Below are 27,500 nucleotides of genomic sequence, written 5' to 3'. Positions count from 1 at the left end.
GCGGAATTGAAGCAACTCAATTTTCTTTTATTTCAATTTCTAATCTTTTTAAAACATGATATCCATCACATGCCCAAATTCTATTTACTGATTTGTCTAGTGTCTTTGTGTAGTAGTTGATCGTTGCAGAGTAGAGCAGCATTTGCAAAGACTTAAACCGTCGAACATCTTCTTCAAAAGTTGCTAAGATTTTAGAGCAGCTCGAGTCTCGGTTCTTAAGTTAAAAGCATCCAAATTCTTACAAAGATTTAGCATTGCGATTGCACCAACTGAAGCGCAAGATCTTTCCGCTTTTCCTTGAGCATTGAAGGTGTTCCATCTTTGAGACTAGCACGTGATTGACCGATACGAAAACCCGTCAAACGATCGCATTGCAATTTGTTTCCGCAACCTCGTAACGGTTTGGCTGTACGGTGGGATCAAGGGAATACTGCCGAGGGAGTTTTACCGACTGTTCATGTGATGTCTCAGCATATACCTCCGATTACGTTGTGCGGCTACGGCTTGTTAACGTAGGTAGCGTCATATGACCAGCCCTGCCCCATTTTGCTGCTGCCGGTGCTGCTCTGCTACGATTAGATACCGAAGACCGTGCGGCCGGCGATAGGTCGCTGCTTCAGTCAGTTCTTTTTCTCCCTTTTTTTTGAGAAATCTCCACGATGGTAAAATGACATGATTTGGAGCAATTCACACGTCTGACGCTGCATGATCCCATGGATGATAATAAGAGAGAACGGAGACACGAGACTCTTGACTAGAGATCCACCGGACAGACGCAAGGGCATTGTTGAATAATCATTCTTCTCCGATGATAACGAGAAACCTTCACCGGCATGTGATCGAAGAGGAAAGGCGCCAACGGTGACTGCCGGTCATTGATATCAGGTTGTATCTTTCCAAAGTTTGTAGAGCATTAAGCACGGATTATGTTTATCTAAAGCATCACTACAAATCCAAAGATATCGATGTATACACCGCACGTGGTGTTATGCAATCTATTAAATAGATATTTTTAATTTATATTTTGAATTACATTGAATTAACCATAATGAGCGTTACATAGTAAGTAGAACAACGTTTTCTAATCTTGATGCGAGATACACAACGCAAATGAAAAGCGATAGTAGTGGCAGAAGGCGCTTATCGCAAAAGAGGATACCTCCTACAAACAGCCACAATCGTTGTTATCAAGCGATGCCATACGATTGCTCTGGAAGAGGGAGTACAGCTCAAACAGTTAGCGACTTCACGTGCGCTAACCATTGCCGGCCGGTAACATTACCCGAGCGGCCAAAATGCATCAAGACAGTCATGTTGTATGAATTAAAGTCATTCTGAAATTAAACTATTTAAAAAATAACTTAAACCTGACCACATCATTTCAAAACGACATTCTTGTGCGATACCGCGACACAACTGGATTTCATTATTTATTGTAACACATCAGTAAAAACCCCCAGACTAGTGCTTATCGAGTACCTTTTGCAGCAGATCATTCATGCTGGTGAGCAGCATACGAGGATCGTCCACCAATCCGGCACCGACCATCGCGTTCGAGAAGAGCTGTTTGGCCAACAGTTCCGCCAGTTCCGGATCGCTACTGGTCAGCTTATGCAGTTTCTTAATGATGGGATGCCTGATGAAAGGATAAGGAAATTGTTACAAAATGCTATTGAAGATTGAAAACCACCACGACGGGTGATCTACTCACTTGGCATTGATTTCGAACTGGGGTTGGAGTAACGCGTAGCGATTCTCTTCGCTCATGTTATGGCTTTGTGTTTTAATAAAGTGTCTCGCGGCGGCCATCTCCTCGACCGTCACCACGCACGGGTGGCTGTCGAGCTTGGTCGTGGTCTTTACGGTCGACACCTTTCCAGCGAGCCGTTGTTTCAACCATGGCAGCAGTTCATCGATCTGTGTCTGAAGCAACGATCCTTCGATCACCCCATCAGCCGGCGCATCCTTGGCGCTATCCGAGCGTCGCATTTCCTTTTCCACCGAAACCAGATTCTTGCCAAGGTACATGCCCAGCTGCATAAGCACCAGCTCGTCGTACGCTTCGTAACAGAACAGTACCTCGATTCCACGCTTCTTGAGCGACTCATAGTATGGGGAAGCTTCGGCCAATGTTCTGTTTGGTGCGGCTAGATAGTAAATGTCTTTCTGGCCTTCCGCCTGACGCTCGCAGTACTCGGGCAGTGAAACGGAACGGCCCGCTTCCTTACTCGTCTCGAACCGCAACAATCGTGCGATCTCTTCCTTCTCCTGTTGCTCCTGGCTAGTGACGATGCCTTCCTTCAGGAAGAGACCGTAATCCTTGTACCACTTATCGTAGCTTTCCGGTTCCTTCTGCGAGCGGTCGTGCAGAAAGCGCAACGCGCGGTTCGTGAGCGCGACACGAAGCTTCCGAATCAGGGCACTGTTCTGAAGCAGCTCACGGCTCAAGTTCAACGGGATGTCCTCCGAATCGACGACACCTTTCAGGAAGCGTAACCACTTGGGTAGCAGATTTTCCGTCTTCGATTGGATCAGTACTTTGCGCGTATAGAGGGCCACTCCGATGTCGGAATCGCGCGACATCTCGAACAGGCCCGGTTTTCCCTCGGGGAAGTACAGTAGCGCACGGATACTGAGCGGTACGTCCGTTTTGTAGTGCAGTGTAAAGCGTGGCACATCGAAGGTGTTGCCAACGAAGCGATAGAATTCGTTGTGCTGCTCGGCCGTAACCTGTTTCGGTTCCATCAGCCAGATCGGTTGTATCTGATTCGCCTGCTTGCCGTTCAGGTAGATTGGGCTGCCGACAAAGTTGCTGTACTTCCGGATCACCTCACGAATTCGATCTTCGTCAGCAAACTCGCGACAATCGCCCTTCAGGTGGACGACGATCTTCGTTCCGACGGCCACGTTCTCCGCTTCCTGCACTTCGAACGTTCCCGAACCATCCGATGACCACTTAAGGCCCGGCGAACCGGCTCTCGCCGATCGTGTGTACACATCGACCCGATCGGCCACCATAAAGGCAGAGTAGAAACCCACACCAAACTGGCCGATAATGTTCTGTACGTTTTCCTGGGTGCCCTTGCCACTCTCCTTTAGCTGCTCGATGAAGTGCTTCGAGCCGGACCGTGCGATCGTACCAAGATGGGCAATCAGTTCCTCGCGCGTCATGCCGATACCCGTGTCTTGGATCGTTAGCTGACGTTCCTGCTTATTGGTACCGATGTGGATCTCGAGAGCCCGATCGGCCTCAACGAACTCGCCCGTTCCGCTACCGTCCGCCGATGATTGAATGAGGAACCGGAACTTTTCCAGCGCGTCGCTTGCGTTTGAGACGAGTTCACGGACGAATACTTCCTTGTCGGAGTAGAGCGAGCGGGCCACAATGTCGAGCAGCATTCGCGTTTCGGCCTGGAACTCATGCTTATCACTGCTACCGACCGTCTTTTCCTGATCGCGTATGATCGAATGATAGCTGCTGTCGCCCGCGTCCTCTGCCGGTTTCGTAGTTAGTGATCGGTTAAGCGGAAACGCCCAGGCTGGTGCGAGTGGAATGTGATGTACTGGAAGAAGGTGGCGGGAAGGAACGCCGGCGATTAATGACCATAGATTACGTAAGGGATATTAGGCCGGGACGCCTTATCAAGGCCGATGTTCTTACCTTGCTGGAGCCGGCCGGAACTGTGGTATGAAAGACCGGTGGCTGAATGGAGGCATCTTGTTAGGGCAAACGATGACCGTGCCAGCTTCTGCAAGCGCAACAGACCGTTGGCTACGCTCATCTTTCGTGCGATTTATTGATCCGCAATCGCTGCACGTAAAAAACACTGAAATGCACGCGGTCGGTCGATCTTTCCTCCAAACAAAGTAGTAAACAAATACCAGATGAAGTCTACTGGCACTTTTCGCAACCATATTCGATGCCATATTAGATTTTGGTTTGACAATTAAAAGTAATATTTTGTTCACCAACCAATCAGCGTGCGTGCGTTTGTTGATACGCTGAAATAACGGAAAATGTTAATGCTCGATACCGAGTGATTAAATGATTCATTTCTTTATCTTAGATCCAACCAGCGGCTCCGGTACGGGTTAAGGGCGATTCTACAATAATCTATTTGAACCCAGCGACACGACATGGTTCTATGCGGTTCTTTCAACGATGGTAATATGATAAGTTCAGTCTCTATTCACGTTGTTAGGCTTATCTCTTGGTCGTCCTTAGCTTTCTATCGTTCACTTCACACGTTTTCTTATGTAGAAAATAACATCTACTTGATTTATCGATAATTAACGTTTCATATTTTCTTTACTAATAAAGGCAATTTTCGACGTTTTTAATCTAAATATGTGAGTAAGCTTCGTTATTTAAATTACTTCGACCATTATTTACCAGTTCCTTTTTGATTCTTTCACGTTCTATTTTCAGATCATCATTTTCATCTTCAACTTCTTTTAACCTGAGCCTCAGCTGTCGATTTACTTTAAGCAATTTCTCATTTTCTGACTCCAGGGAGTTAATAACTTCTTGAATTTCATTTAATTGCCTCTGTTGCGCACTTTCAAGCGGATCAAATAGATGATCAATATTTACAATAGATTCCGATGGAGTGGGCGAGTTGTTAAGAGCACTTGTTTTATGTGTACGCCCTTTTTCCAGCTGCTCATCATTTATGAGCGAGGGCTCGTTACATTCATCTTCCAAATCATCAGCCGGCTTAAAAGGAGCGTTTGTTTTATGTGTACGCTCTTTTTCTAGCTTCTTCTTTTTTATGTCCGGCGGCTCGGGAAATGCATGTACAGAAGGAACAGCTAAAAGAAACAAGACAATCGAAGAATAAGATAAAGTTAATCGAAGAAAGCACAATTGATTGTAAATAATATCATACCTGCTAGCTTCAATAGTCGCAAATTGCGATGAACATTTACCAATGGAGATTTTTCTAATTGATAGTCCTCGCTCTTAAAATGCTCCGAACATACAGCACTACACCTAACCGGACGCCAATTTGCATCTTTTTTGCAAAATGTGGCCCATTGTCGGGTTAACTCAACATCTTGCGGAAAATAATGAAACATAACAACCCAGTTTAACTTTCTAACATTTCTACTGTTGTTTTTGCAAAACGGCGCTTCACACGTTCTGTACGGCATTGTAATAACACACTGTGAGGACACTTGTAGAACTTACAACAATGAAAAAACTCGAAGAATGTTGGAAAACTTGACCCTTCGAAAGAGATTGCGAAAGAGTACTGCTCAAAACGAAAACAGCATCCCGATGTAAACAAAAGCGTGCGTCTGTAGCTGTCAACTTTTTGGTTTTCATTTTTTTAAAGTGCCGGGGAAATTTGTTCGGAATGACGGGTAAATTAAATTTACGGTTAAATTAAGGTATTATTACGGAAGGGAAGGGGGGGGGGGGGGGGGCTTCTTAACACTTCTTAAATTATTGCCAAAGCTTTAATGTAGAAATCCGTTCCCCTCTTCTCGCTTTAGTAGCTTAGTTAACTTTCTGAAATGTTGGCATTACAACAAGAAAAAAAAAACACTTACAGATCACCATGGGGCAGATCTAGCGTTTTGATGTGGTTTTCGTTATAATAGGTTAGTACTATCGAATATTGTTGTTACGAATCCAATAGATGACTTGGAAATAATTTTATCGTCGTGATGGTTTCATAAATTAAAAGATAAAAATTAAGAAACATGTGAATGGAGTTTTCAAATTATGTCTAAGCCTGGTCATGAGTATTCGAATGTAAATATAAATAAGAAAGACTACGAATAATTTCGATTAAACGGACTGTTTATACGATGCCGCGGGTGACGGTATTTAATGCTTTTTAAACCCCATATATTTTTATAGGCCACAAGCAGAGCCATTCAAGAAATTGTGGCATTAATCGAAGTAAAACTAGCAGACATTGACTTTTAAAAAATCGCTCCTCATGCATGACTTAACGCATCTCCAGCAAGCAGTTTTTTTCTCAAAAGTGGACGGACCACCTACAAAACGGAAAATTACATATTAGAGGAAATGACACTATTCGTCCGATCTTCTTCACCTACCGATCAAATACCATGCCAAATTCAGGGCCATCCATAGAGCGAATAGAAGCGGAACCGTCATGTTCAGGGTCGGATCATCGGTGGTTTTGGAGCGTAGCACAAAGCACTCAACTTGGTAGCACTGCAGGAACTTCTAGCAAAATTCCGCTAATATATCCATGGCATCAGGTGGTTTGCAGTTCCAGAAGCTCACCATACTCGTTGCTGTACACGAGCTGTTCGGAAAAGTACAATCTAATGTCCATAATGAGCGCATCCTCATTCTGTCCGATGTTGATAGCGGGACTAATACTTTCACCGACATCCTCCAGGATGCCAGATCTGCAAATCGGCACGATCCACGTCGGTAAGACCGATGCACTCTCGGAGCAGGTCAATCCCCAGTGTACATAGTATTGCGTTGGTGGCGGCTTAGCTGGTGTACAGGTATATAATATTGCTAATATGCTTTTGTTTATTGTTCATGAACATGGTTTTAAAAGTAAAAATAAAATAGGGACTTGAATGCATGACCTGTGTTAAACGGGCTCCTTCTATCATCCCATACTTACACCGATTCTATTGAAATCTATGCAACCGCTCTATCGAACCTATACTTACGTTCCATCAAAATCCATTCAACAGTTTCGGAACAGTAAGATCAATTCTTAGACATCATGATATGGTATTTTCCAGGTTAATTTCTTTTAAAGATCTGATTTTAATTTAAATAATAACATAAATAATCGATTTGGTAACTTCATTCACTGTTCATCATAAACTATTTACTAACATTGAACAGAACCTCTTTAGTTACATTTACAATATCTTCATTCTTTAATCCATTCATTGTCCTAATCACTTCACCCCTTTCGCGCTACCTTTTTATACCTACACTTTACCCTACATTATATCCCATTATCCTGTATTATTTTGAGAATTTATCCTACTACCTATTGTTGCTTTTTTATTAACATTGTACATTTCCTACTTTTCCCTAGTTTTTGGTTTCCTGGTACCCGTAAACCATATCGCTAGCAATAATCGCCTCCAATGACACCACCACCTACCTTTGCGATGAAAACCCGCATAGCCAACATGTCACTAGCTCTCTTCCACATTCAAGTTGATGTTGTGTAGTGTTGTTCTAATGCAATTGTGTTTGCTGTATAGTGTCGCTCAAATGGTGTATTGCGACATCTCATTCATCATTGTAGTATCGTTGTAGTTTGTAGATTATCGCGCCATGACAGCAATCATACCGGAACTGACTGTTTCTCCCTCTTTTCTTACACAGTAGCTGGTATGAATTTCAAAGTAAATTCTTCCGATCATCCAATTGTATTTGCTGTATAGTGTCGCTCAGATGGTGTATTGCGACATCTCATTCATCATTGTAGTATCGTTGTAGTTTTTAGATTATCGCGCCATGACAGCAATCATACCGGAACTGACTGTTGTAATTTGAAGATTATCGGGTCAAGACAGCAATCATACCGGAACTGACTGTTTCTCCCTCTTTTCTTCCACATTAGCTGGTATGAATTTCAAAGCGAATGATTTAGAATAATTATGCATTGTATCGTTGTAATGCTGCACTCTTTTCTTGTCGACGCCAAAGATCCATTGTAGTCAGTGTTGTTTGTTGGAGTATTCCATGCGTCTAACACGGATGCGGCGTAAATCTATTGACACTGCGCTCCACAGGAATTACATCTTGTCCAATGCTGATTAAGTAATGCAGTAACGTTGTCTGTGAGCTTCTGGTGATGATGTTGCTTTAGCGTGCTGTCTTCTGGTGTATTCATTTTCAATGACATTCTCTCTTTTCTGATTTTGTTGGAAGTGATGGCAGATAACATGGTTTTCTTATCACCAAGGCTGTGGCGGATCATTGAAGTGATCAAGCTGAGATATGGTTCGAGGATATTAGGTGACCAAAGCTGCATTCTATTCCCTACACTATTATCCTAATCACTAAAAGTGATCCTGTTTCCTAACATTATTTATGGAATATGTTATTTCTTCGTACACCCAACTCCCATAGAAAAAGCTGCTTGGAATTGATACTCTGCCGGGGTTTTCGTGAATTGTGAGGTTTCCGTGAAGATGATGAAATTGTACCGAAGAGTTGGCTCCCTTTGTGTTTGATAATTCTGTGAAAATAGAAGTAAAAGAACAAATGTAAATTTCACGAAAAAGGTCAAATAATAGAACACTCAAAATGGTCTTTTTTGCTGCAAAAACAACAATCCACATACCTTGAGTTTAGTTGAATCGTATTCCATGTAGCTTCTCGTTGGTATTAGGCATTTTCTACTCGACGTTTCGTGGGAGCGATGAAGCGTTCTCGTTCTCTGAAGGTGTCTGTAGATGAGACATGTTCCACATGTCTGTTGATGCTGGGTGATTGCCCGATGAATTGAAGCTTCCTCGGAATTTTATCTCGAGCTCAGTGATGACGTTCGTTGAGATTGAGGTTGCTTTTACTTTAACGTTGAATAATGCGAAGGAATCTGCATTGCAATGACAATCTTTCCTTGTGTGGTCAAATCCAATTTTTTGTTCTGTGATTCTAGTTGTTGGTGTAACTAGAAATGTGTAACAATGTTCCGTTTTCGGTCGATAGTAATAAGAGTTCTTCAAGTTTCAATGTGAAACATTCTCATCTAACGTACGTAATTCAAATAAGTGCCGTGAACGTATTGAACCTATGGCTTTTTCTGTCTTTTTATAACAAAAACGAAGGAGCTAAAATTATTGTATCAGGCTATTTAAAATCTAATCGTTTGTATTGGCATTCCTACGTCTTGGACATCCAGGCGACTATTATTGTTAACACATTAATTATGATGAATAAATGCACGCGGTTTTGGTTTAAACGTCATTTCATTTTATAATCTTTGAGCAAAGTGCTCTTAAATTTTAGCTCTCTTGTACGAAAAGCAATTAGAGCAGCGTGTATGGCTTGGCTTGGATGATTCACAACAACTTGTATTACTCAAGCATGAAGTGCTTCATGTTACTGAACAAAAAATACTGAAATAGGAATTGCTTCTCGTTCTCTATGAATTCTACGAAGGAATTAAGTTCCTTTCCCGTATAAAAAAAGGTACAAAAGTGGGAAAAGGAATATTGTTAGGATGTTAGTAGATTTAACTATATTTAGGTCTGAATTGCAGACCGTTGAAACAAGTTTCAATTAGAGCCACGAGGGCATATGACAAGTGCCGGTAGTTGCTAGGCCGGAAAACCATGGAGACAATCAGGAGCACCGCTAAGGTGAATTTCTCAAAAATTCCAACAGATGAATGCCTCTTCGTTCTCTAAAAAGGTGAGTGTGGGTGCATTGTAAGGTAGTGGGGCCGAATGACGGCACTGGAAGAGAATAAAAGGAATGGCGCACGAACGATCGAGGCCCCAACAAACATCCCTGCTGGTGTTCCCCAGGGTAGCGTACTAGGGCCTCTGCTGTACATTATATACACCTCAGATATACCGGAATTACCTGAAGGTGGAGTAATATCGTTATATGCAGACGACACAGCAGTTCACTACACAGGCAGAGCTACAGACGTAGTTAAAAAACTACAGATAGGCCTCAATGTATATGTTAACTATTTATCAGACTGGAAGATCTGCATTAACTCCTCTAAATCGCAGGCTATCATTGTTACGCGGTGGCCTACCTCCATGCGAGTGATAATTATGTGATAACGGGTTATAGTGATGAGATGATGATCGGATTATAGTTCGCATTGTACGCGAATGCGTTATGGGAAGTGTGTCCCGGGGGGAGACAGGATATCGTCCGGCCCCGAGTCTAAAAGAGGGCCGGAACGATTAATAAATCGGGAATTGAAACAGAACGCTCTCTGAATTTTGTCCTCGATGTAGCCTATAGCCTCCCGAACGAGAGGTGGAACTAGGGCCCAGTTACGAATCCGAAATCAATTCCAGAGCGGAAATCCGACACACTCGATAGGCCCCCGAGAGAGAGGGGCAACTAAGAGTCGGCTACCGACAGTGTCCCACCGTTATTTGGTGTCCGGCCTGGCTGTCGTCCTTCGCGAGCCGGCCGAATAACAATCATGTTTCTACATAGGAAATCAAAGAAATTACTGCCCAAGGAACAAAATACAAGGAAGTGAAGTCAAATGGGCTGATAAGGTTAAATACTTGGGAGTAACATTACACTCCCGTCTCAAGTATAGTGATAATGAAGGGATAACGAAAATGTGTATGATGCTGAGAATGTTATATCCGATCATAAATCGTAGGTCAAAAGCGTCGGGTGGCACGAGCGCGCGCGCGCGATCACCGGCCGGCTGGAATCGCAAGGAAGGAAAAGAGCGTGCATTACTAACTTATCGTCTTCAGCAACACACACATATACTTCATGGATCGTAGGGCTTAGAGATCGCAGGACCAAGATGTACACAGACAAGAAGAACAAATAAAGCAAACCGGGCTTGGCTGAAGCAAGCTCCGGTTAATACTAAACAGCATTGTTCGGAGAAGGACCCCCCCCCCTCGTTCTCCTAGCTAAAGAGCAGCGCTTCACTTCCGAAAGGTCTCAATACTCAATCCCTCCCACCGTTGCGACGGGGGCCAGGGAGAGCATTCGCAGGTTCATAGTCTTCGGCGTTCACACCGTGATAGTATTACGTACGTTAGATGGTGTGGATAGTACACCGTGTATTTAATGCTTTTTAAACCCCATATATTTTTATAGGCCACAAGCAGAGCCATTCAAGAAATTGTGGCATTAATCGAAGTAAAACTAGCAGACATTGACTTTTAAAAAATCGCTCCTCATGCATGACTTAACGCATCTCCAGCAAGCAGTTTTTTTCTCAAAAGTGGACGGACCACCTACAAAACGGAAAATTACATATTAGAGGAAATGACACTATTCGTCCGATCTTCTTCACCTACCGATCAAATACCATGCCAAATTCAGGGCCATCCATAGAGCGAATAGAAGCGGAACCGTCATGTTCAGGGTCGGATCATCGGTGGTTTTGGAGCGTAGCACAAAGCACTCAACTTGGTAGCACTGCAGGAACTTCTAGCAAAATTCCGCTAATATATCCATGGCATCAGGTGGTTTGCAGTTCCAGAAGCTCACCATACTCGTTGCTGTACACGAGCTGTTCGGAAAAGTACAATCTAATGTCCATAATGAGCGCATCCTCATTCTGTCCGATGTTGATAGCGGGACTAATACTTTCACCGACATCCTCCAGGATGCCAGATCTGCAAATCGGCACGATCCACGTCGGTAAGACCGATGCACTCTCGGAGCAGGTCAATCCCCAGTGTACATAGTATTGCGTTGGTGGCGGCTTAGCTGGTGTACAGGTATATAATATTGCTAATATGCTTTTGTTTATTGTTCATGAACATGGTTTTAAAAGTAAAAATAAAATAGGGACTTGAATGCATGACCTGTGTTAAACGGGCTCCTTCTATCATCCCATACTTACACCGATTCTATTGAAATCTATGCAACCGCTCTATCGAACCTATACTTACGTTCCATCAAAATCCATTCAACAGTTTCGGAACAGTAAGATCAATTCTTAGACATCATGATATGGTATTTTCCAGGTTAATTTCTTTTAAAGATCTGATTTTAATTTAAATAATAACATAAATAATCGATTTGGTAACTTCATTCACTGTTCATCATAAACTATTTACTAACATTGAACAGAACCTCTTTAGTTACATTTACAATATCTTCATTCTTTAATCCATTCATTGTCCTAATCACTTCACCCCTTTCGCGCTACCTTTTTATACCTACACTTTACCCTACATTATATCCCATTATCCTGTATTATTTTGAGAATTTATCCTACTACCTATTGTTGCTTTTTTATTAACATTGTACATTTCCTACTTTTCCCTAGTTTTTGGTTTCCTGGTACCCGTAAACCATATCGCTAGCAATAATCGCCTCCAATGACACCACCACCTACCTTTGCGATGAAAACCCGCATAGCCAACATGTCACTAGCTCTCTTCCACATTCAAGTTGATGTTGTGTAGTGTTGTTCTAATGCAATTGTGTTTGCTGTATAGTGTCGCTCAAATGGTGTATTGCGACATCTCATTCATCATTGTAGTATCGTTGTAGTTTGTAGATTATCGCGCCATGACAGCAATCATACCGGAACTGACTGTTTCTCCCTCTTTTCTTACACAGTAGCTGGTATGAATTTCAAAGTAAATTCTTCCGATCATCCAATTGTATTTGCTGTATAGTGTCGCTCAGATGGTGTATTGCGACATCTCATTCATCATTGTAGTATCGTTGTAGTTTTTAGATTATCGCGCCATGACAGCAATCATACCGGAACTGACTGTTGTAATTTGAAGATTATCGGGTCAAGACAGCAATCATACCGGAACTGACTGTTTCTCCCTCTTTTCTTCCACATTAGCTGGTATGAATTTCAAAGCGAATGATTTAGAATAATTATGCATTGTATCGTTGTAATGCTGCACTCTTTTCTTGTCGACGCCAAAGATCCATTGTAGTCAGTGTTGTTTGTTGGAGTATTCCATGCGTCTAACACGGATGCGGCGTAAATCTATTGACACTGCGCTCCACAGGAATTACATCTTGTCCAATGCTGATTAAGTAATGCAGTAACGTTGTCTGTGAGCTTCTGGTGATGATGTTGCTTTAGCGTGCTGTCTTCTGGTGTATTCATTTTCAATGACATTCTCTCTTTTCTGATTTTGTTGGAAGTGATGGCAGATAACATGGTTTTCTTATCACCAAGGCTGTGGCGGATCATTGAAGTGATCAAGCTGAGATATGGTTCGAGGATATTAGGTGACCAAAGCTGCATTCTATTCCCTACACTATTATCCTAATCACTAAAAGTGATCCTGTTTCCTAACATTATTTATGGAATATGTTATTTCTTCGTACACCCAACTCCCATAGAAAAAGCTGCTTGGAATTGATACTCTGCCGGGGTTTTCGTGAATTGTGAGGTTTCCGTGAAGATGATGAAATTGTACCGAAGAGTTGGCTCCCTTTGTGTTTGATAATTCTGTGAAAATAGAAGTAAAAGAACAAATGTAAATTTCACGAAAAAGGTCAAATAATAGAACACTCAAAATGGTCTTTTTTGCTGCAAAAACAACAATCCACATACCTTGAGTTTAGTTGAATCGTATTCCATGTAGCTTCTCGTTGGTATTAGGCATTTTCTACTCGACGTTTCGTGGGAGCGATGAAGCGTTCTCGTTCTCTGAAGGTGTCTGTAGATGAGACATGTTCCACATGTCTGTTGATGCTGGGTGATTGCCCGATGAATTGAAGCTTCCTCGGAATTTTATCTCGAGCTCAGTGATGACGTTCGTTGAGATTGAGGTTGCTTTTACTTTAACGTTGAATAATGCGAAGGAATCTGCATTGCAATGACAATCTTTCCTTGTGTGGTCAAATCCAATTTTTTGTTCTGTGATTCTAGTTGTTGGTGTAACTAGAAATGTGTAACAATGTTCCGTTTTCGGTCGATAGTAATAAGAGTTCTTCAAGTTTCAATGTGAAACATTCTCATCTAACGTACGTAATTCAAATAAGTGCCGTGAACGTATTGAACCTATGGCTTTTTCTGTCTTTTTATAACAAAAACGAAGGAGCTAAAATTATTGTATCAGGCTATTTAAAATCTAATCGTTTGTATTGGCATTCCTACGTCTTGGACATCCAGGCGACTATTATTGTTAACACATTAATTATGATGAATAAATGCACGCGGTTTTGGTTTAAACGTCATTTCATTTTATAATCTTTGAGCAAAGTGCTCTTAAATTTTAGCTCTCTTGTACGAAAAGCAATTAGAGCAGCGTGTATGGCTTGGCTTGGATGATTCACAACAACTTGTATTACTCAAGCATGAAGTGCTTCATGTTACTGAACAAAAAATACTGAAATAGGAATTGCTTCTCGTTCTCTATGAATTCTACGAAGGAATTAAGTTCCTTTCCCGTATAAAAAAAGGTACAAAAGTGGGAAAAGGAATATTGTTAGGATGTTAGTAGATTTAACTATATTTAGGTCTGAATTGCAGACCGTTGAAACAAGTTTCAATTAGAGCCACGAGGGCATATGACAAGTGCCGGTAGTTGCTAGGCCGGAAAACCATGGAGACAATCAGGAGCACCGCTAAGGTGAATTTCTCAAAAATTCCAACAGATGAATGCCTCTTCGTTCTCTAAAAAGGTGAGTGTGGGTGCATTGTAAGGTAGTGGGGCCGAATGACGGCACTGGAAGAGAATAAAAGGAATGGCGCACGAACGATCGAGGCCCCAACAAACATCCCTGCTGGTGTTCCCCAGGGTAGCGTACTAGGGCCTCTGCTGTACATTATATACACCTCAGATATACCGGAATTACCTGAAGGTGGAGTAATATCGTTATATGCAGACGACACAGCAGTTCACTACACAGGCAGAGCTACAGACGTAGTTAAAAAACTACAGATAGGCCTCAATGTATATGTTAACTATTTATCAGACTGGAAGATCTGCATTAACTCCTCTAAATCGCAGGCTATCATTGTTACGCGGTGGCCTACCTCCATGCGAGTGATAATTATGTGATAACGGGTTATAGTGATGAGATGATGATCGGATTATAGTTCGCATTGTACGCGAATGCGTTATGGGAAGTGTGTCCCGGGGGGAGACAGGATATCGTCCGGCCCCGAGTCTAAAAGAGGGCCGGAACGATTAATAAATCGGGAATTGAAACAGAACGCTCTCTGAATTTTGTCCTCGATGTAGCCTATAGCCTCCCGAACGAGAGGTGGAACTAGGGCCCAGTTACGAATCCGAAATCAATTCCAGAGCGGAAATCCGACACACTCGATAGGCCCCCGAGAGAGAGGGGCAACTAAGAGTCGGCTACCGACAGTGTCCCACCGTTATTTGGTGTCCGGCCTGGCTGTCGTCCTTCGCGAGCCGGCCGAATAACAATCATGTTTCTACATAGGAAATCAAAGAAATTACTGCCCAAGGAACAAAATACAAGGAAGTGAAGTCAAATGGGCTGATAAGGTTAAATACTTGGGAGTAACATTACACTCCCGTCTCAAGTATAGTGATAATGAAGGGATAACGAAAATGTGTATGATGCTGAGAATGTTATATCCGATCATAAATCGTAGGTCAAAAGCGTCGGGTGGCACGAGCGCGCGCGCGCGATCACCGGCCGGCTGGAATCGCAAGGAAGGAAAAGAGCGTGCATTACTAACTTATCGTCTTCAGCAACACACACATATACTTCATGGATCGTAGGGCTTAGAGATCGCAGGACCAAGATGTACACAGACAAGAAGAACAAATAAAGCAAACCGGGCTTGGCTGAAGCAAGCTCCGGTTAATACTAAACAGCATTGTTCGGAGAAGGACCCCCCCCCTCGTTCTCCTAGCTAAAGAGCAGCGCTTCACTTCCGAAAGGTCTCAATACTCAATCCCTCCCACCGTTGCGACGGGGGCCAGGGAGAGCATTCGCAGGTTCATAGTCTTCGGCGTTCACACCGTGATAGACAAATGATGATGTGCATTCAGACGGTATGCACTTGGACAAATTTGCAAATCCCTGATTAGAGTGCTGGACCATGCTAGCTCGCATTTCCCTTGAGCGCGTGGCGGAAACGCCAATTTACCACCTAAACCCAGTGAGCGACGCTCGACATATTTTTTATTTTGGGGCTATGAGAAAATTAATGGAGCATCATAAGGCTGATTGGCACCGAGACGAATGCCATTTGTTTGACAAGAGAATGCAGAGCGCTGTAAGCCTCCAAAACTATTATCGCTGAATTATTGAAGATCTGGCAATAATCACCAAATTGCATCAGCCAGTAACCATTCTATCAACTACTTCTTTTGAATCGTTGTACGAGGTGGCACAGCTGTGTCTGGATTTTTGTTGCAGGACATATCCCCGACGAATGAAGAACGATTAACTGGTACAATATGTATAACGTACCACATATTGTATGGATGAAGTCCGAGCTTTCGGTCCGTTGTTCCTACTAAGTACGGATAGTTCCGAACGCCTTATCTCGTGGATAAGAAAACAAATTGTGGCTCATCACCATGGGAATCCAATCGCCGCTGCTTTTCCTCACATTAAATACATACCAAAACCGCCTAAACAATACCCGGAGGTAACCAACAAAAACGGTATTACAACAATACAGCTGCCGTGCTGCGTTCCGGTTTAAGCCGGTTTTTCCAATTTAATGCTGCAAATGCAATCGTAATTCAAAATGATCAAATCAGAATAATTTTCTTATTTAAAAACAGGAAAGGTTTTTCCCGGGTCTCGATCTCAGGACGGGCATGGCAATGAAAAAAAAAAGTTAGCTTTTTTCGGGTCAGACATCCGAGGCCGCGCATGGTAAAATTTGGCAACTTCTTCAAGCATTTAGAACCGCTTCATTTAATAAAGTCTGATGGTCCAGTTTGCACGATGCCATATCGCCACCTCGAAGCCGTCGATTCGATTCCCGGAAGATGGCTAGTAGATACGGGAATTCGTGTTATGCAATACGAAAACAAACCGTACCAACCCACAATGACACAGATTGACGAGTCAATTGCCGCTACGGATGACGTCCGTGCAGACAACTCTGGTCCTTCCAGTCGGAACCGGAAAGGATTAGGAACTGAGAAAAAGCAGGCCGAAAAGTTTCGTTCGCGAAAGAATGAAGCCTTTCATGAGGAAATGCAGGAGAGGAACCGCCAGTTACGCGATTCTTTTTGCAAATTTGATAACTACGAGGAGATTCTCGCATCCCTCAAGATTGGTGAGGTTTCGTTTCTCATCCCCCAGCAGAGGTGGAAGTCAGCATCGGGCAGGACCAGCAGCTGGCCGTCAGTACAGTTGCGTATCTAAAGACGCCAAAAGGAGATTGAGAATGAGGACGTTCGAAAAAACCAGGATGTCATGGAGTTGCAGCTTTAATCGAAAGGCGGCCCACGCTCGCCGTGACGGACCGTTCGATGACGTATCGACCGAAGATACGCTCGTCGAGACCATCGACCGACACTTTGGTAAGTGTCACAAGTCAACCGCCGTTATGGTTGACCAGGTTGGTCGATTCGACTACGAGGGTCAGGCTATCTTCCCCAAGATAGTTCGCACTCGGGCTGAACCCGGATGGATTTGTGGCGACGTCAGTCACCACAGGGCAGCGGAAACTGTATCCGTATCCCGAGTGTCACTGGATGGGAGAGAATGTTGTGGAGAGTGATTCGTTGTCCATAGTACTCAACACTGTAGAATACAATGCGTTCGGTGGTAATTACTCAGACCTTCTATTAGCTGATGGATAGTAAGTAAGATCATCACCCTATATCACAACTGACAGACTAGCATACTGGTTTAACACTAGTGATCCCGGATGTTTCTATCACAGTGATGCAAAAGTCTCTATCTATCCCACTTCCTTTGAATAAGACAAACAGTCAAATGCCATTGAATTTGCTTTTATCAGTTCACTTCAGGCAAATCATTCAAAGGCAGTTGGAAGATGAGATATTGTAACACAACGGGGTCTGCGACCTCGTGAATTGATTGCTTTTGAAATCGCCGAGTGTTATGAAGAATAAGAGAAATAACGTGAGGATCGGCAGTGTTAAAAATGAAGTCTCGAAGAATATAGCGGTTGTTAGTTGAGGTTGTATAAATTTTCGATAATCTCTCAAAGATAATCTAAAATCGATCAGAGGATAAAAGAGGATGGAGAACGTCAGAGGACGAATGATCTCCGCTGCAATGGAGGATGATCTTGGATTTCTGATGTGGAATGAAGGTCGTAAACCAACGTTTCTTGGCAATCGAGTTGATCGTTGTTCCTTCGTGGACATAACCTACGCCAGAGCCCGTCAGCACAGCCTTCCAGGATGGCAGCCAACCGACCGCCCAACCCTTTCACAGTCCATGCCGAAGTGAGATTCCTAGTCGGCGAGTCGCGGACAAGTGTGAAGCGGCCCATTGGGTACGAACGCATCAGTGCTGCCGCGGTGGAAGGTGCGCTACTTTGACGCTGGATGCTGTGAAGTTTGGGGAAGCCACCACGATGATGGCAGAGATGAGGCACCGAATAACGCTGTCCTGCAACGAGACGATGTCCCGGGCACACAGGGCCGCCGCATTCAGTTGGCATGCAAGTGGGCAAAGAAAGGTATACACGTCCGCAAGATTGGCAGCAAGATAAGAGCGGGAGCGGCTTCAGTACCAGCCTGATGACGCACGAGATACGGCGGCGCAAAAAGTCATGCTTGGAAGAGGTGCTGGCAAAATCGTTGGACGATAGACCTCCCCCCATCGGGGAAGCGTATGCCATTGCAATGCGGTGGGGGCTTGTGGGAGCCGACAGCCTCAGCAGGTAGATGCTGCAATCATAGCAAGCCACGTTAAAGAGCTATTCCCGAGTGCCGCGCCAACGCAGTGGCCTACGATTCACCTTAGCACGGACGGGATGTAAAGTAATCTAATTTGTGCCTAGGGTGTCTGAAATTCACTAAACACAATCTCGAAGACTGATGGTCAGCAAGGGAGTGCGACTGTAAATTAAAACACCACCCCTTAATACATGCTCCCTTCGATGAGTCCGTTCTTTTTCATTACACCGGATAAATGGTGTATTACCAAACCCTTCCGGTAGTGCTTAGGAATGGGAAAATGACTAAAAGCACCTCCGCCCTGCTGGACAACGGATTCCCGTCAACGCTCATTGAACAGACGATGGCGGACCAGTTAAACTTGAAGGGAGCAGTCGATCCGCTCACGCTTACTTTGACATAGAACTTGTGCGTAAACGAATACGCGTAAACAGCAGACGAGTGGAATTCCAGATCAGAGGCATAAATGAAAACAAAGAATATACACTTCAGGCAGCTAGAACAGTATCACAGCTAATTTCACCAACTCAATTAGATGAAGAAAGCTAGAAAACCTATCTTTACCACTTCACTGGTATAAGACTGTTGTCCACACCATACTACAAAGCATATTATCAGAAGGGCCATGAACTGTTGGCTAAGTTTACCACCCGCAATAACGCTTGTTCACAGGTGTTAAAAAACCATCTTCTCACGCACATTAAAAAGGAAGTTGAACGTTTTGGTGCCCTGCACGAAATATCAACAGCCCCTTTTGTGAACAAAATTTCAGAATGGCGGCCAAAATCTGTTAACGCAGCCCACCCATTGCAAGGAATTGCTCAGCTTACCAATGAGGAGGCTGTAAAGATTTCCTGTGACCCATATTCGTATCCACTTATTGCATTGCTGCATTGCGAACGGACTCTAAAAGTAGAAATAGAACTGATAAAGGTCACCATCAAATAGTTCGATCACCCGTACTGAATGTGACCAGCCTAGACATGATAAATTACTTTCCTTAAAACCTACATAAACCTTGTCGAGTACTCGTTTGGACGTCTTCCTTCGGCGCGGTCGTCTGAATAACACCTTCGGTATTGCTCAGTTAGTGCAGGGCGATCACGAACTGTTTCATTGCATCGATCGACGCCTTCCGGATTTCCAATATTGCAAGCTACCGGGCTCTTGCTCTTACTAGTGGCAATGTTGCAAGCAATCACTTCCGTGAGTCTTCGCCCGAAAGGATCCTTGCAGGCGGATATTATCCGATTACTTTTTTATTAAGAGAGTGGTAAGCATTGGTTTCCACTTAGCTTACTTTAATGCTGTGCGTGCAAGTTTTGTTTTGGAATGGTTACGAATAGACAATATCCGAACATGGTAAAGAGACAGAGGTGTTTTGCTACACTACCGTATCGCTTCCTTGCTCTCTTCAATGGAAATGCGTTCATTCTTCGATGGAAATGCAAAACTCTGTGTGGGAAGAACATGGTGACACCGGTTGGCGTGCTGGTTGCTGGCGTGGTATTGGTCTATAACGTGGACTAACGTGTCTATAACGTGGACTATTATCACCCGAGCTAAGCTGCTAAGCTAAGCTGTGCGTGAAAAAAGTGAGGGTTTGGTTGGTTTTGTACGGGCCACCACGCGCCTCCATCGGTGAAACAGTGCTCCGGAGGAGAGCTTGCTGATCTGAGTAAGAGCACCACTCCGCGGTAACTCTGTTCAGACACCAACTTGCATAAAGAGCTACTAGCGAGGATAGTGTTACGGTGAGATGACGATATCCCGTATCAGTTCAGTAGTTCCCCGGTGGATGACGAACACCATACGGACAGTAAAAGTGCCGTAAGAACTTGTCGGCGGTCATGTTGGATGGATTTGGACAGGAAACGGGATGGACGACGATAAGCGGAGTATGTGAGGCTGAGTGGGGGAGAAAACGGTGGAGGTCAAGGGAGAATGAGAGTTAAGAAATTGGGATTAATCGTCGTTATATAAACCCAAGAATAGTAATAAACATGGTCAGATTGATTATAGCTAAAACGAGAGTAACATGCGTTCGTCTTTCATTTATCTCAACTTTCAGCTTCTGGTCCCTGGAAACCTTTCCAGTAACAATTTCCATAGAAGAATCTTTTGGTGACAGTGTAAGAAATTAAGGAACGCCTTTGGACTACTCGATTACGTATATAGTTAAGTTCATGAACGAGCCCCGGGTGAAAATGCCATCCGGAATTCCCCAAAAGGCTCGCCGGCTCCGACGAAGGACGACGCAAAGATCGACACGCATGTTGCCAGCGATGGCGGACGTCCTGCCACGTCCAGCGAGCTTAGACGACCATCAGTCGCAAACGAAGCGGCGCGGCAGGTGGCCTCATTGGAAGATACAATGCGAGCCGCCATCGTTAGCGAGGCTAAAAGTGGCACATTGGACGAGAACGAGACGATGGTGTCGGTGAAGATCGAGTACGTAAGTACCCAAGCGCCAGAAGCGAGCCTCTCGTGGTTCTCGCCAAAAAGAGCAATCCAGCGTCCACGCACCGAATTCATACATTTAAACTTGGTAATGATATTCTGAGGAATACCACCATATTAATGTTTGACAAACCAAGCGTGGTAACTAACAAGGCGCAAATTAAACACATTTTAGAGCGATAGCATAATGAATCAACAGGAGGGCACCTAGGCATCAATGAATGTTAGGGCTTGTTTGGCCTGCAAAACAAACAAAAACTTCCCCCCAGTGAGGACATAAAGTGTATTAACAACGACACCGGCAAGACCGGTTCGACGAGGTATCCATAGATACTATCGGCCCGTTCTCCATGATAGAATACATGACGTTACCCCCGGTAGAAGGCACCGCTATTACCATTCTCCGCACCGTCGTTCCCAGGCATACGGATCATCCACTTATCCATCCGATGCACCAGGCGAGCGACCAAACTGTTCCTGAACTTCATTCATCAACACAATGATGATCTCCTGCACCAGCCAACTGATGATCCCAACTGATAAGATCGTTCGTTTATCCCATTCAGTGCTAGTAGGAACTGATCAGCGTACACATCGTTGTACGTCGTATTTTCTTGTGGGAACAATACATTGCTCGGTTATAATTAGAGAATCAAGAGAAAATATCACCGAACAGTACGAGTACTTCAATAAGCAGAAAGGGCCAACCATGATGGGTTTGAAATATAGAAACCATAGAAAGGGTATGCTTATCACGTATGTACCAATTACATTTTCGCACGTAGGACAATGAAAAACTAATATTGAAATTCCGAGGAAACGTTGAATGTAATGGTTGGAAACATATTAACCAAATATACTCGCATAAAAACAGCCAGATACATAGACAATCTATGTTGATATATTTAGCACGTAGCAAAGCTTAGATTAAAACAGCAGCAGTAACCGAAATCTAATACGCCATTAAGCAATATGAGAAGAAAGGCAAACATAGTCCGACAATTTCAATCGCCACATGATTGAAACAAAGAATAAGAAAGATGAAAGAGCGAATAAGTGACTATCGCTGCCTCTGGGTACTTGTGACTTGTGCGATGGTATCAAGAGGCTCACTAGATGTAGTCGGAGTTTGTTAAGATACGACTCAATATTACGAGAGTCTAAGATTTTTGCCTCCTCCAGTTGTGTTGGAAATCGGTATCAGAAGTATCAAGAAGCACATCCGGTATTCTGAATACTCATCCTTATCCTGAATGTCACTGGATGGGGGAGAATGTTGTTTAGACTGACTCTTTCAATTATCTATTCTCTTATCCTACTGTGGAATACTGCAGTTTCTAGTAAATACACTGATCACCTACTAGCAGAAGGAGAATGTGCCAGATCACCATGCAGAACACATGATTGACACTGCCTTACTAGTTTAATACCAGTGGTGGAAAGAAACTCTTTCCAAGCATAGTTTAAATTAGCAAATGCCATGAGGCAAATATAACTTAAACCACCACTTACGCGAAATTTATTGCGACGCATGTGTTGGCTTATTACGAATATGATTTCCAATGCGAGCAGCATGTCAAAGTTTAAGAAACAGTTATGCTAGGAGGAAATATAAACAGATTAGATCTTCAATATTTGGTTCCATTGTCAACAGGTGATTGGACGGATTGCAGGTATTACAACAACACTCTGCAAGTCAATACAGCCTCACATGACACAATAATCATTTCTTACAGACAACGCCGAAAAGCATCGGGAATCTTCATAAAGTTTCCCCTTGGATAGGAGGAGACTTATAATATGGTGGACCCCATTCGATGTTTTGGTATAGAGGAATTCGTATCATGGTATCAAGAGGCGCACTGGATGTAGTCGGAGTTTGTTAGGATACGACTCAATATCGCACGTTTCTTGTGGAGATGGGGGGAACCAGTCCGCCCATCCAGAGTACGTGATGACCCGGATGACTTTCGGGGTCACCTGCTCACCGGCTTGTGCGCAATACGTGAAAAATGTTAATGCAGAAAAGGTCGCAGAAAGCTTGCCGGAAGCGCTATGACGGTGCATCAAGGAGCAGCATTACGTGGACGACATGCTGGCCAGCACGGACTACGAGCATGCAGCGATAACCCTGGCCAAGAACGTCGAATACATACACCAACTGGGAGGAGCTGTCAGCTACACAACTGGCTGTCAAACTCCGCTGCGTTTACGTCCGCTTTCGACAACGACTCCAGCACGGCTCAGCGAAAGGCAATCGACGGGAGCCCGGAGTCGGGTACGGACAAGATCCTTGGTATGGGGTGGGACCGAGACACTGACACCTTCGGTTTCAAGCTCAACTGTCGCCGAAAAGAAAAAGATGCTGAAGATACAAAACCAACCCACGAACGAATGTACAAAATGGAGCAATCTAAAGCAACACCTCCAGATGGACCGGTGGCTAGTAGGACCCGTATATGGACAAAGACGGTTTGATAAGAAAGAAGAGCAGAATCGACAATTGTTCGTTTACCGGTCCCGAAATGAAAAGGTCAATGATACTACCAAAGGTTGGGACCATGGTGGAGGAGCTCATCGTATCGATTGCCATCGAAAGTGTCACCACACAAACCACGAAACAGTTGTAAACGAACTACGACTAAAATACAATATACCCGTCCTATGCACCGACGACAAAGGACATAATCATTTCCGGGTGTACGCTTAAACCCGTTGCTACCACAGCCAGTACAAATACTCGCCGGAAAACCACGAGATGGGAGTGCACATGGCCCTATTGGTGAAGCGCATTCTGTCGTGGCCAGCGATAATTACGTTCACGGTCGCGCAACAATATGTTCTCAGAGGCGCTTCGAACAACCTGGTACTACCAGTGTCCTTGCTTGCTGGTACCTCTCATGGTATGTAGGGAGCACCCTCTACCGCACCCGGACACAATCGCTACAGTTTGTAGTATCAAAAGTATCAAGAAGCACATCCGGTATTCTGAATACTCATCCTTATCCTGAATGTCACTGGATGGGGGAGAATTGTGTTGTTGAGTCTGACTCTTATCTATTATCGTCGATTATCTATTATCTTATGTTACTGTGGAATACTGCAGTTTCTAGTAAATACACTGATCACCTACTGGCAGATGGGTTGACTGCCATACAATTTTGATACCAGTGATCCCGGATCCTTCTGCCAATAAATAGTTGCAAGAAATTCAGCAAGAAGTTCAACCCTGCGCAGAACCGTTACCCAAGCATTTCGATACATGCTGCAGGGTAGACGGTCTACGTACAAGCCATCCCCCCAGGAGTGGACCAATCATCCATTTCTAGGCATCTGAAAGCGTTGGGAATGCTGCAGAAGCTTGGAACCCGATTGCCCCACAAACTGAAGCCAAGGGATGTTGAACGCCGCCTGTGATCAACTGCTTCTCCAGCACGGCAATAATGCGCGACCGCATGTCACTCAACCGGTCTAAACGTATCTCCGCACGCTGAAATAGGAGGTTCTACCCCACCCGCCGTACTCTCCGGACCTGGCCCCTTTCGGACTACCACCTCTTCAGGTTGATGGCGCATGATAAGGCTGACCAGCATTTCGCATTCGCATGGATTGCATCCAAACCGGATGAAAATTTCCGATGTGGAATCCGTAAACTGCCTGAAAGATGGTGTTACGCGGTGGCCTACCTTCAGGCGGGTGATAAGCGGTAACACATTATAGTGACGTGCAAATGGATAATGGGAAGCGTGTCCCAGGGAGAGAAAGGATATCGTCCGGCCAAGCATAAAAGGGGGCCGGACGATTAATATAGGGGGAGGATTTGACAAAGAACGATTCTCTCTGACTCATCCTTGCGAAGCCTAAACCTCCCGAACGAACGAACGAACGAAGAAAGAGGAAGAACCCGATGGTCTTGGTGTACCGTTTCGAAATTTTAAAGTAGTTTAAAAAATCATCAACAGCATTGAAACATCGTCGCAAAAGCATAGCAATTTACTTCTGGCAATCTTTAGCATATTTTTTAAAAGCAAACATACGAAAAGATTGTCGAACATTGTTAAAAACACTCGAACTAGCGCTTAAAAATGGGTGAGAGGATATAGTATGCGGACATCGAAAGCGAATTAAAATTATGTTACCCCCTTTCGAACATTTTACCAATCAAGTGGCAGTCGATGGAGTTCCCTTTTTTAGAACATCTCATTAGTTTTGGCCAATCTTCAATAATGGAACGCTCCTGATGCGATCCATCGGAATATTTATCGTATCACTCACAATAAGTGTGAGCCAGGCGCGTCGCCGGATCGAAATAAACTTAACATTTTCTGATGCAGGTGAGAGGTACGGCGATTTCTGCTCCACACGATAAATTACAAATTATCAATTTTTTAACAGGCGTACGTTAGCTGCAAGTAGTAAATGGAAATGAAATAAAAAGTAAAGATTTAATATTATGTTGCTTGTGCTACATTTCTGCTAAAAAGGGATCAGATGCAATACTCTTAAATAAAAAAAATATAGGCATAGTAGGCATTCATCTTTACCTGCCACCACCAATCATCATCTTATCGTCGGCTATCCAGATGCGCCAAAACTGCACGTTTCACGCCAAACACTAGACGCCGCCGTCCGGGCGCATATCTCACACACCAAATGTCTTTACACAAAATACACTAATCTGATGTAAAACAATGCCCATGATTCTATACGCGTCTTATTTCTCAGAAATGCTTTTCGAACCGCGGGAATATCGTTATGGCTGTTCACGGAACAGATTGAATTAATAACCAAACACGACAATTTTCTATTATAATGCCTATCGTTGCCAGCAAAACACAATCCCTTAAAACTGCTGCATATTCGTTCGTAAAATTCCAGCGACGGGAATAAAGTGGCGGATACAAAAACTACCGAACACAACGAACTTGGCTTGGCAACGGACCGAAATAGCAATCTGCGCACACGAAAAGTTTTACACACCCTTTGCAGCACGAGCACAATGCCTTAATCAGCAACGTCAGCCAATTCCAGGAACGATTGCCGCCTCGGTCGTTGAATTCTGGAAACAAAACATTCTTTCCGTCGACGGCTAAATAATTCGCGGCATGTGCAAGCGGGCTAGAACGAGAAGGAGAGAAAGCGATATGAGATGTAAGGGAGAGGGAAAGAGAGAAAATGAAAACGGGTTGATCGCTCTTTGCCGGCTTCGAAATTTCGCCTTGCTTTTTGTCGATTGTATTCTACTGCGCATTAACCTTACTTGCTGCGACAGGCCAGAACGAAAAAGGGATGAGGAAAAACCCAGCCATTTCAAAGAAGCAACCTTTGCTGCTGAATTATAATTGGTAATTGCTTTCAAAGAATCGCTTGGGAACGCAATATACTACATGAAGCAAATATCAGAGAAGATTTAGCTTAAATTGAACCGAAAAATCCCCCAACAGCTGGGTACTATGCAAGGAGCCACATTAATAAAATATGTTTTTATTCTGCCCTCACAACCAATCATCGGGCTCTCTCGATCAATCTGGATAATTATTTCTTAGTAACGTTCAAAGAATCTGAAGTAATACAAGGGGTAGAATCCATAGTAGGGTGGATTCCAGAAGAATGCTCGTTTACTCACCGACGATATTCGCTCAACACCAGGTAAGGCCAAAGCAAAACGGGTCGGGAAGATCGAGCGCGTAATCACCATTTTCCACAACAGAAGACGCACGCCACAAGATTTTCACTTTTTTTCCGTTCGATTCGGTGATTCCAAAAACGCGGAGCACAAGATCACGTCCGTGCTTGTTTGGCGCCACGAGAGAAAAGACCGTTGCGATCGGTGCGTTAAATAACCAGGCGATGACATTACGGCAACAAAATGGCGCGCGACAGACAGAAACATTTTGACAGTAAGTGGAGTTGCCTTTGTTTACAGCGATCGTCCTGATCGTCCTGTCTCCCTCGTTAACATGATAAAAATGGCCTTAATAAGGCATTATTGATGCGTTTATCAAGGTGATGTCTGTTGGTAGGCTAAATAATATTTTCGAACCTTGCTCGCACGTTGTTAGATATAACGGAGGTGCTCATTTGATCTGAAATAAGGATCAAGATTCATAAGAATAAGATCATTTGAAAAAAGCAAAAGTAAAAAAACCGTTGATTGAAGTGTTGAAAAAGTGATAAAACCGTTGAACATTTCCTTCGATTTCCTTCGTATCAGCGTACGTTTGGAGTTGATTTGGTAAACATGTAACCACGTCTGTCAAAAATAAAATGTTTCATGACATCACCTGTTTCCTTAAAACACTTTGAAAAACAGTGAAAACTTGGGACATGGATTTAAAATTACGGTTTTAGAATATTCCACCACGCACGCGCGAACTTTTGCATCTAATTTTTCCACACGTCAAACAGTGTAAAACTTCCTGGATTTGTTTTGAGGTCAGATTGTATTTGCTTTTCGGATTTTTCAGCTCCGAATTACTTTGCACAGTAAATGGCGTAAGTTGTAGAAAGCAGAGCAACCACGCTATTAACTTTTTCATTGC

General features: G+C 43.7%; 2 protein-coding genes and 2 long non-coding RNA genes across 5 annotated transcripts in view; 1 reads left to right on the top strand and 3 right to left on the bottom strand.

Annotated features, from left to right (window-relative positions):
- Positions 1 to 1,389: 1,389 nt before the first annotated feature.
- On the bottom strand, positions 1,390 to 3,858 carry LOC126575097 (heat shock protein 75 kDa, mitochondrial). Its single transcript, XM_050235639.1, has 3 exons — positions 3,662 to 3,858; positions 1,712 to 3,563; positions 1,390 to 1,636 (listed from the first exon to the last, which is right to left on the bottom strand). Exons 1-3 carry the CDS (start codon positions 3,780 to 3,782, stop codon positions 1,462 to 1,464), a joined length of 2,148 nt encoding a protein of 715 aa, XP_050091596.1. The 5' UTR covers positions 3,783 to 3,858; the 3' UTR covers positions 1,390 to 1,461.
- Positions 3,859 to 6,734: 2,876 nt separating this feature from the next.
- LOC126575105 (uncharacterized) lies at positions 6,735 to 10,699 on the bottom strand. The gene is made up of 2 exons (XR_007608249.1): positions 8,313 to 10,699; positions 6,735 to 8,207 (listed from the first exon to the last, which is right to left on the bottom strand). It is a non-coding gene; the product is annotated as an uncharacterized LOC126575105 (long non-coding RNA).
- A 1,765-nt stretch (positions 10,700 to 12,464) lies between these two features.
- On the bottom strand, positions 12,465 to 26,750 carry LOC126575104 (uncharacterized). Its single transcript, XR_007608248.1, has 4 exons — positions 26,585 to 26,750; positions 25,503 to 26,076; positions 13,230 to 25,364; positions 12,465 to 13,124 (listed from the first exon to the last, which is right to left on the bottom strand). It is a non-coding gene; the product is annotated as an uncharacterized LOC126575104 (long non-coding RNA).
- A 585-nt stretch (positions 26,751 to 27,335) lies between these two features.
- Positions 27,336 to 27,500, top strand: part of LOC126576208 (epsilon-sarcoglycan) — a 2,065-nt gene continuing 1,900 nt past the window's right edge. Inside the window, exon 1 of one of the 2 annotated variants that reach the window (XM_050237385.1) lies at positions 27,336 to 27,453. In XM_050237385.1, coding sequence (XP_050093342.1) covers positions 27,449 to 27,453 — 5 coding nt within the window. In that variant the 5' untranslated portion in view covers positions 27,336 to 27,448. The remainder of the gene's footprint in view (positions 27,454 to 27,500) is intronic. The other variant, XM_050237386.1, reaches the window with a different exon arrangement.

This window comes from Anopheles aquasalis, chromosome 3, assembly GCF_943734665.1.
Source record: "Anopheles aquasalis chromosome 3, idAnoAquaMG_Q_19, whole genome shotgun sequence".
Lineage (NCBI taxonomy): Eukaryota > Metazoa > Arthropoda > Insecta > Diptera > Culicidae > Anopheles > Anopheles aquasalis.
This window is presented reverse-complemented; position numbering and strand designations above follow the sequence as displayed.

What these genes read in the sequence shown, in the direction of transcription:
- LOC126575097 (XM_050235639.1), bottom strand. Translation starts at nt 3,782, where the DNA reads ATGAGCGTAGCCAACGGTCTGTTGCGCTTGCAGAAGCTGGCACGGTCA. An exon ending in TTCCGGCCGGCTCCAGCAAG is followed by an intron (nt 3,564 to 3,661) that starts GTAAGAACATCG and finishes ACCTTCTTCCAG; the next exon opens with TACATCACATTCCACTCGCA. An exon ending in CAGTTCGAAATCAATGCCAA is followed by an intron (nt 1,637 to 1,711) that starts GTGAGTAGATCA and finishes TCCTTTCATCAG; the next exon opens with GCATCCCATCATTAAGAAAC.